The sequence below is a fragment of the Octopus bimaculoides genome, chromosome 15, assembly GCF_001194135.2.
Source record: "Octopus bimaculoides isolate UCB-OBI-ISO-001 chromosome 15, ASM119413v2, whole genome shotgun sequence".
NCBI classification, from domain to species: domain Eukaryota; kingdom Metazoa; phylum Mollusca; class Cephalopoda; order Octopoda; family Octopodidae; genus Octopus; species Octopus bimaculoides.
Window position 1 is genome coordinate 50,974,674 of NC_068995.1, and position 10,778 is coordinate 50,985,451.

The 10,778-nt window shown below is 35.8% G+C and overlaps 1 protein-coding gene across 3 annotated transcripts in view; it reads left to right on the top strand.

The window, feature by feature from the left end:
* The window catches only part of LOC106870788 (homer protein homolog 2), a 127,812-nt gene that overhangs the window by 100,818 nt on the left and 16,216 nt on the right, over positions 1-10,778 (top strand). For all 3 annotated transcript variants that reach the window (XM_014916989.2, XM_014916988.2, XM_014916990.2), the window contains exons 3-4: positions 5,515-5,646; positions 7,666-7,827. In XM_014916989.2, coding sequence (XP_014772475.1) covers positions 5,515-5,646; positions 7,666-7,827 — 294 coding nt within the window. The remainder of the gene's footprint in view (positions 1-5,514; positions 5,647-7,665; positions 7,828-10,778) is intronic.

Genomic DNA, 10,778 nt, shown 5'->3' on the forward strand with positions numbered 1-10,778 from the left:
TGTGTGTGTGTGTGTGTGTGTGTGTGTGTGTGTGTGTGTGTGTGTATATATACACACACAGTTGTATGTATATACATTTATGTACACACACATGCAAACACACACACACACACACACAATCACACAGTACTATAAGCTACCAGACTTGATTTGGCACTTGGAAAGCTATATTTCTTTGCCTAAAAGCTAATTTTTACATTCACTTCACATTTCAATAGCAAGAATTGAATTATTTCTGTCTTTTACCAAAATCTCATCTTATATAATCAATAACACACATACACACACACATGCACTCACTCTCTCTCTCTCTCACCCTCTTTTGCTATTTCTCACCCTTTTTTGCCCTCTCTCACCCTCTCTCTCATATTTTTCCTTCCAAATTTGATTAGTCTTGTCCTTTTTAATTCTACTTGATCGAAGGTCCAACTTGAAGAATCAATCAAATTCTTTAAGTGATTTACTCTGAAGCAGTAAGCCAATTGTTTCTACATCACATCTTGGCTTCTCTTTATTTTCATCATCGTCATCATCATCATCATCGTCATCATCATCATCATCATCATCATCGTTATTGCTTTAACATGATATTCCCCTTCATTGCTCTTGAGACACAGTTTTGATTTAATAAGCAATCACCAGTTGCAAATATCTTTTACGTTGTCTGTTGTAGCTCTTTAATTTGATAAGAAGCCTCTGTTTGTTTTTTTTTCTTTTAAACATCTCTTTATCTATTTCTGGAGGGAGTTTTTTTGTTTGTCTTTTTTTATATCTGTTTTCTCTTTCCAATTTAATTTATTAATTACTTGTGGGTGGTGAAGTTATCTGTTACTATGAAACGTAGAAATAGATTTATTGCCAATAATTTTGTTTTGGCCGCTCTCTCAGTGTAGGCATAACTGTGTGGGTAAGAGGTTGAACTTTCAACCACCAGGCTGCATGTTCAATCCCACTGCACAGCACCTTAAGTGTTTTATGTCATAGCCTTGGGTTGACCAATGTTTTATGAGTGAAATTTGGTATAAGGAAACTGTGCGGAAACCTGTTCTATATGGATTTTTGGATTTTTCAGTCATTTGGCAATACTTATGACCTTTATTTGTCTTAGTGTCACTGTTAAAAATTGCCTGTCAAGCTCATAACTATAACTCTATGATATGATATATTAATTGATATACTACATGTATATATAAATATTGTTGTATTTGGGGATGGTCATGTTGCCAATTTAGCCAATGAATTCACATGCACTTCTGTGACCTCATCAGTGGTCCTTTGCTTTCTTCTTTCTTTTTTGTGTCTCTCCTTCCTAACATGTGACACAGAAGTGTAACGAAAGAACTCTGGCTGAAATACAATTACTATGAAATGAAGCTGAAGCAAGTGAACACCAAATATACAGTGCGTGTGTTTTCATTGACTAAATTGGCAACATGACCATCCCCAAATACAACAATATCTGTTCCAACACACAAGTTCACTTCAAGAACCTTTCAAAATGAATATACATACATATATATATATATATATATATATATCCTAGCATATAACATCCCATATAGCAGTGTTTCAATTAAAGCTGTGTTTTTAGGAATGTATTTGAAGTACTAATTTAGGTATTATTTTAGTTATAGTCAGTTAAGTGTTTCTGCTTATTCTCTTTCTCTCACTCTCTCTCTCTCTTTTTCTCCCTCTCTCTCTTTCTCTCCCTCTCTCTTTCTCTCTCTCTCTCTCTCATACTGATTGAAAATTCATATTTCCAAACCAACCCCAATTGTAACAAAGGGAAAGTATTCAGCCATAAAATATTTAGTAATTAGATCACAAAAATATCAGAGTAGTTACATAACCATTCAACCGATGTCTGTATTAACAATAAAGTCATCAGGCAAGTGAAATAAGAAACGACAATCAATCAAAAATAACGAAGGAAAAAAAAAAGACTTTTGTTTGTGTTTATTAAGCAAACATGAAATGTGTTTGTAGTCTTAGATAAAACATATTACACGCTTCAGTGAACTGAACTTTAATAATGTAACAGACACTCCTCTCATTTTACAGATGATTGACTAGTGTTAAAAGATGTCAGATGTAAAATACCTACACTAATGATTGGTGCTAAATACCTGGATTGACAAGAGATATCTCAACAGTTTCAGGTAGAAAAATCAAAAATGGAAATGTGTGTTGTAATAATAATAATGATGATAATTTTGGCACAAGACCAGTGATTTTTGAGTAGAGAAGTATGTTGGAAGGAATATTGCTAGGCATTTTCTCCAACATGCTAATTATTCTGCCACCCCACTACTCTAATAGTAAGAATAATAATAATGATGATGATGATAACAAGAGCACTCAGAGAGTGCAAACCTCTGCCAAGGCAACACCAACGTCTTCTCAATGATTTGCCAGAGATTTTTAAAATGAGAATATCTGAAATAAACTTGACTGCCCTCACAAACGAGAATACTAAAAATGAACCTGACTGCTCTCAAAAATTAAGTAAAAAAAAAAAGAAAAATAATCCAGAATTGACTTTAATATTTGGAATTTTATTTATTGAATGTGGAAGGACGAAAGTCACTGTTGAAATCAATGGGATTTTAGATTAGAGAGTAAAGAGCTGTAACAAACACTACAAGGCATCCTTCTGATGCTGCAATGATTCTACCAATCAGTCCTTCTGTGGCTAATATAATAATTAAAAAACATAATGGCCAGCTCCCCATTCGTGTGCTTAAGGAGAATACTTGACATCAAATGGCTGCAAAGGGTCCAAATGACACAATTGAGACAACAACGGGTGTCAACAGGATCAGTGACGAAATAAGACGCAGATGCTGGAACTAGATTGGACACGTCCTCAGACAAGGTTGAGAAAGCGATTGTATGGTAGAACAAACGTGGAAGCCTGAAGGGGGAAAAGAACAGCAGGGCAACCCAGAACCACATGGCAAAGGACCATTAATAAGGAAAGGAGACGAGAAGGGTGGAGAAGCTACAATGAGACCCAAACAGTGCCAGGAAGCTGATTGGCGAGATCCTATTGCGGCCTTGTGTGCTTCATGAATGACATGGAGAGAAGTAAGTTGATTCTGTCCACGATGCCCTTCACTACAAAAGATTGGCTCTACGTCTTATCAAACTAAATCAATAATATTTTCTGCAAGATAAATCTTACACAAGTAAGTATACTTAGTAAACCAGTGTAATCTGTTCCTGCGGTGGGCTATACAGATAATTACTGGAAAGATTAATTAAGAAAAAGATTATTCCGTTCTACTTTTTATCTTCCTTTTACTTTTTCCTTGTTTCAGTCATTGGACTGTGGCCATGCTGGGGCACTGCCATGAGGGGGTTTTAGCCAAACAGATTTACCCAAGTTTTTATTTTTTAGTCTGGCATTTATTTTGTCAGTCTTTTTTGCTGAATTGCTAAGTTACAAGAATATAAACAAACCCACTCCGTTTATCAAGATATGGGTGGGGTCACACAAACACACACTTGACAGGCTTCCACACAGTTTCCATCTACCAGATTCACTCCCAAGGCATTGGTCAGCCAAGGTCTGTAGTTGAAGACACTTTCCAAAAGTATTATAGAGTACGGTCAAACCTGAAATCACATGGTCATAGAATGAGCATCTTAACCATAGAGCTGTGCCTATTAAATGATTTCTTTTCTTCAAACATGAGAGCAATGTCACAAATGTTTTGAGGTGTGATGTGGTCAGTTATAGGAGAACCTGCAGAGATCTTAAGCCCTGCTCTTTCTCCTCCGACTATTTTACTCAAAAAGCAACCTCTTTTGCTAACGAGAAACTAATAAACATTACACAGTCTCATTACCCTCTTTCTCTAAAATCTAACTTTAAAAAAGAATTGTATTTATATAGGAAAGCAATATTACAAGTGTTTACTGATTTGTACACAGTGAAAGAATTAATACATGGATAATTAGTTGTTAATTATAATGGCATTATATTATTACTAACTGCTTTTGCATAAATTAGCAAATTAGATCGAGAGTGAAACTTTAATCATTATGAGACTGATATAAAAACAGGCTTCATTGTAAATCGTTACAAAGGGTAATGAAAGAGAAAGGTGATTGATGAAGATACAAAAGATTAATGTTGGTGTATTATGAATGAGACTCAATGCTTTTGATAAAATAATATTACAACGGACAAACTGGTTAATAAGTCCATTTTTGGTTCTTGCTGTTACTTTTTTTTTTTTTTTGTCTTTATGTAATATTCATAATGCTGGAAATGCTGGGCTATTTTTGATGACATTTTCCTCTATAGACCAATTTGTTGTTACAATGGACCTTTTTCTGTTTGTTTGTTTTTTGTTTTTTTTTTACTTAACTAATTTATGGAAATATTGCAAAGAAAAATCTTTGTTTTGTAACTATAGCATGTGCAAGAAAAAAATTGTTTTGAATTTGTTGCCATTCTCTAAACAATTGTTTTAGATACAACCAATATATCTATCTATCTATCTGTCTATCTGTCTATCTATCTATCTATCTGTCTGTCTATTTATCTATCTGTCTGTCTGTCAATCTATCTATCTATCTGTCTGTCTGTCTGTCTGTTATTTAATAAACACAGTATATATTTTTATAAACTACTAATAGTTTCATGCAATAAAAACAACTCAGGCAGTATTTTATAGCAGATGTGGTGCCTTCATGCAATCCATAGGGTCTGCCCACATACCACAACAAGCTAAAATAGGACAATATAACATGAGAAAATACAAGAAAAGGCAAGAAGAACGCTGATGTAAAACATCAGAAAATGAAAAAGAAAAAAGGGGAAAATTATTTATGTTCCCTTTGACTGTAAAGTCAAAGGGCTGAATGGATAGGGGCCTAATGTCTGCAGTACAGCTGCTGAATTTGGAGAGGGTGGTATTTTCCAATTCACCAACAGGAACTTAGCCATATATTTACATCTGCTAAAAAGGGACAAAAGTAAAGCCACTAATTTGATTAATCGCATATGGGGTTTGTAGTATAACACAAGAAGACCACATTCAAATCAAGTGGGAAATAGTTGAAAGGTCCACACCATATGTCAACAGATCGAAAAACAATGAAAGCTATGAGTAGCTGAAACATCACAGATCCTTTTCAGGTTTAAGAACTCCACCACATTGCTGAATTCCAGATCTGAAATTTTCAGCGTATATATGTATTTGTGTTTGTCCACCCTGACCCCCACTGCTTGACCAACAGGTGTCGGTTTGTGTACATCTCTGAAACTTAAACGAAAGACACTCACAGAGTAAGCACTAGACTTAAAATTAAATATTGGGGTTGATTAGTCCCACTAAATTTTCCAAGGTAGTGGCCCCAGCATGGCCACAGTCCGAGTAAAAGATAAAAGTCTGAAAATTTGTTAAGTTGCAAATTCTAACAAAATTTTTCTGAAATTTGAATTTCACTAAATATTTTGATGAATTAAAATTTTTTTTTGTTTTCTTTTTGTTTTCTTTTCAGGCTGTTGTGAACAGCACAGTTACGGCGAGCATGGTTTTTACAAAGACTTCTCAGAAATTTGGCCAGTGGTCAGATGTTAGTGCCAATATTGTGTATGGACTTGGTTTCAGTGGAGAGAAAGAACTCAATCAGGTAAGCATATGAAATTTCGATGTTGTTTGCAAAATAAATGTCACAAGGGGTTGAAGGTGGGGTGGGGTACCACACAAGAATTCCTGCATGGTAATTTAGTCATTGATATACACTTTTTTCCTTTCTTTTGTAGTGGGTAAACTATGGTGAGGTGGCTATAGAGTTTGTAATTACATGATTTCAGGTTCAATGTCACTACACAGCACTTTGGACAAGCCCCCTTTAACCATAACCTTGGAACGAAAGTGTCTTGTGAATGAAATTTAATAGACCGAAACTTTGCAGAAGCTAGCTGCGTGCGTACGTGCGTGTGTGTGTGTGTGTGTGTGTGTGTGTGTGTGTGTGTGTGTGTGTGTGTATTTCGTTGAAATATCATCAATGGATGTAAACTAGAACAAAAATAAAAATGTAATGCTTTTCAAGTTTACCATATTCCCGAGGAAAGGCTGTCAAGAGAGTAAATCTTGATGCACTATACAGCCAGGTCCACAAGGCTTACTGAAGCTGGCTTTTTTTTTTTTTTTAGTTGTCAAACTAACTATTTTTGTCTGGGGAAAGTTCTCACTTGCTAAAGTTAACACCTTCTTATAGAAGACTTAAGACCTTAAAGCTGCTCTCACCTGGTTCTGCCATCCACCATGGCAATTTGCTGTGATGTGGTTACTGTGCATGATACACCTTCTTAGTGCTGCAGACAAGAATTGGGTGTTATGCAGGGACCGAAGGGAGACAACTTGCTCCGAAGGGAGCATAACAACTGCTTCTGCCACAGGTGCAGACCCCATACACGCCATGCTAATTCACCTGAGAAAAACGGACATTATAGGCTGTCATTCTTTCTCTTTGAATTTGAGGTTTGCAATTATGTAGTTGTTGTTTAGTTCCACACTAGAACTGAGAGAAAAGATATATGATCGAAGTTGTTCCAGCCAATATGTAAATATGCAATAGAGGCTTTGGCTTGATGGAATTTGGTTGCTATTTCTAGAAAGTTGAGTAACAATGTAGTTTCCACATTGGCTCACTTTAACTGTATATGAATTAGTATATAGATCAAGTCACTCACACACACACTCACAGCTATGTGGTAAATGCATTTCCTTAACAACCATATGATATCTCATTTAGTCCCACTGTACAGCATCTTGGGCAGGTGTCTTCTACTATAGCTCCAGGTTGACTTAAAGCTTAGTAAATGAATTTGGTCAACAGAAACTATTGGAAGCTCATCATGTATGTATGTGTGTGTGTGTGTGTAAATGTTGGCATCCTATGGCTTTGCTTGACCAACGCAGTGTTATATTTACATTACTTGTTGACATTATGACCAGTTGCTCTGCACATTCAGATACCTGTTGATTAAGAAATCCCTTACTCGAAAAACATTGGTGGGAGCTATAAAACACACTGAAATACACCCTTTGTCCAACCTTGTTTAACATTTGCTTTCCAATGCTAGCACTGAAAGACATTAAATGTATAAACAACATATATATAACCATCATCATTTAATGTCCATTTTCCCATGGTTGCTTGGGTCAGGTTAAGACAGATTTTCTACAGCCGGATGCCCTTCATGTCACCAACCCTCTCCTGTTTCCAAGCAAGGCAATATTTCTCAAAATCGGCCATATTTTCCATACAACACTGGAAATAAACACTACCACTTACATGATGGTGATGCTTGCTTACAACTGTCATATGATGTCAAGACAAGGGTGTACACACACACACACACACACACATGATGAGCTTCTTTTAGTTTTCATGCACCAAATCCACTCACAAAGCTTTGATCAGCTTTGGGCAGCTATAATAAAAGACTTGCCCAAGGTGTCATGTAGTGGGACTGAACCTTGAGACCATATGGTTGTAAAGCAAGCTTCTTAACTACACAGCCACACCAGCACCTACTGATATGTTTTACTAAATTTTTGTTCCAGTCTGAGATTAATTTTTATTTTAATGTCTTCAGTAATTTTCAATATTAATTATATTCATTTTTTTTATTAATTTCAGTTCCACGATTATTTTGAGGAGGTGAAATTACTTACAAGAAAACATTCAAAATCTAAGCAAGAAATAAATGGTGCTATGGACAATGATACTTTGAAAAAAACAGGTACTACACCAGTCAACCCACTATGTCACACGAGGACATCAAGTCTTTCCTCTTTACCAGTAAGTAGCTTTTGTAAGCGATTTAGTGTTGTTTGTTTTTATTTTTAAAAGAAGTGTTTGTAGCTTTGGTGCAAGCTTGGCTGTGTGGTTAAGAAGATTGCTTCCAAAACATGAGGTTTTGGGTTCAGTCCTACTGCATAGTGCCTTGGGCAATTGTCTTCTATAATTGCCCTGTGCCACCTGATGGATTTGATAGAAAGAATGGATTTGTGAATGGAATTGATAGAGAGAAAATGCGAGCTTGAAGCAGTCGTTTTCACATGTGTTGCTCACAAAGTTTTTTAAACAAAAGAACGTGGTGATATACATTTTGTTCTGACTTTCATTTCATATTCCAAAGAAATATACGAAGAGTAAATATTTCAAAAGAAAGCAGAATCGATTTACCGGCTGATGCCTGGAAACAAGTAAATTTGGGTACTGGACATTGGACCCCTTTGGTTATAATGTATTAAAGGATACTCCACATTTGTATTGTCCCTGTAATTTACTGCTTCTGGTGAATCAACAGAGTTTTATATATATATAAAACTGCTGAGACTACTATTAGCCTTCCTTGGTTTTGTGAATGGGAGATGCTCAAATGCTAGAGATAGCAGCGATATGCCTGCTAGTGATATATATAGAATCACAATGTCTAATCAGGCATTGGTGTTGCAAACAGCCAATGGACTTATTGGAAAATAATTAATAGTGATAGAATAGGGTGATATTTATCCCCACTTAGAAATGGATGTTTGTGTTAGAACACAAAATGCTGTAGTATTCAGTATTATATTCATCTAACCCTTGCCGCAACGGGAAGACAAAACATACATGTACACAGGTAATTAAATAAATATCCTTTTATTGTCAAGTGTTTAATTTACTAAGAGGTTAAACTGAAATGCGTAGTTGACTAAACTTTACATTTCTTGAAAAAATTATGAAAGAAAGCAATTTCAGTAAAATTTCACCCAGGTGTTCTTGATGTCAGCTTTGTGTTTTACGTCGTATGTGCGTATGTATACACATACACATGAATATGTGTGTGTACATTATATTTATTTATATATATATATATATATATATATATGCATATACGTGTGTGTGTGGGTGTATGTGTAAATATATATGTATATTTTATTCATATACATACATACACACACACACACACACACACACACGCATGTAAGCATGCATGACTGTATATAGTACACACACACGTCTGTGTATTTGTATACATTGGCGCGCGTGTGTGTGTGTGTGTGTGTGTGTGTGTGTGTGTGTGTGTATGTATACATTCATTGAGACAAACATGTGATAAAATGCCATTAGATTCTATTCAATGACAGTCTTTGTTCACCTTAATGTTGATCCAAGGTTTATGTAGGTTTCATCTATCATAGTCAGAATTCCTTACTATTCAATGCAAAAGAATTATTTATTCATTCCTTCAAGTGTCGTATTTTCTATGATTTTACATGACCTTTCTGAATCAAAACTGTTTCACGTATATATATATATATACGTTTCGTGCTGATGTCATTTCCAAATTGATTAAACACAACAGCCACCAAACCAAAACATAAAACCAGCAACAATAATAACGAGGCATGTATATATTCAAACATCCATTGAAAATTTTAGTCTCAGGTATGTATGTGTGCGGGGGTGGGATGCACAGGTGTGCATTAATGTCTGTTTCAATAGACAGATAACATGCTAGACCCACTCTCATCTCTTGGTTATTTGGTGGCTTTTCTGTCAGAAGTTCTCCTACTCTGTGATGAGCCTTATTTTTGTTGCTGGGTTAGAAAGGATGTGGGGGACCCTTTCCCAACCAGTAAGTTGGTGAGGAGGGCTCCAGTCACCACCAGGGCCAGATTAAAACCCATAGAGACCCTAAGCACTTCAAAGATTTTGGTGCCCCATATATATATATTTAATTCAAAATATAAACAATATTAAACCATAAAATGTCTGTTTTCCAAAATGAAACCAAACCAAGAGTAAGATGAAAAATATTGTTTGTTTTTGTATACTTCCACTTTATTTATATTTGAAAATTTTTTTACTTTTTTTCTTTAATTGCAAAGTCTTTGACCAGATCCTCACTATGGCACCATGGATACTTTGAAATATTTCTGATCACATAAACCATTTCAAATATTATTATTATAGCAAGTTTAGAGTGATTTCTTTTGTGCCATAAACCATTTACCATTTCTGTGGTGTTCCCTTTCCCGCGATGCCCTAAGCATGTACTTAATTTGCTTAATGGTTAATCCAGCACAGGTCACCACCTATACACCTATGAAAGGAATTGCACTGGGTTAATATAATACCAATCATCATCATCATCATAATCTGTCCATTTTAGTAGTGGATATTGATTGTCTCAATGCGAGGAGTTTATGAACCTCTTCCCCTATTTTCTGTCCCCAACAGCTGTGGTCTGTCCGTCTGCAGGTTTCAACTAAATTCAGTTGTTATTATTGTTCGTTGACCCCAGCTCAACCCCAATTAAGCTAGCTTATCTCTGATCAAAAGCTGTTCAGCTGAAAACATCATGTCTCTTTTATGTTTGTTTTGTTTTATTTTTTGTTTTTGTAATATCTTTGAGTCTATATTATCTCATGTGCCCTTTCCTTTTTTTAAGACTGTAAGGCAACAGGAACGTGAAACTCTGAGTAACAATTTTTGTGATATTTTTGCAGCTTTATAAATAAAGTGTATATCATCATCATCATCGTTTAACGTCCGCTTTCCATGCTAGCATGGGTTGGACGATTTGACTGAGGACTGGTGAAACCGGATGGCAACACCAGACTCCAGTCTGATTTGGCAGAGTTTCTACAGCTGGATGCTCTTCCTAACGCCAACCACTCAGAGAGTGTAGTGGGTGCTTTTACGTGTCACCCGCACGAAAACGGCCACGCTCGAAATGGTGTCTTTTATGTGCCACCCGC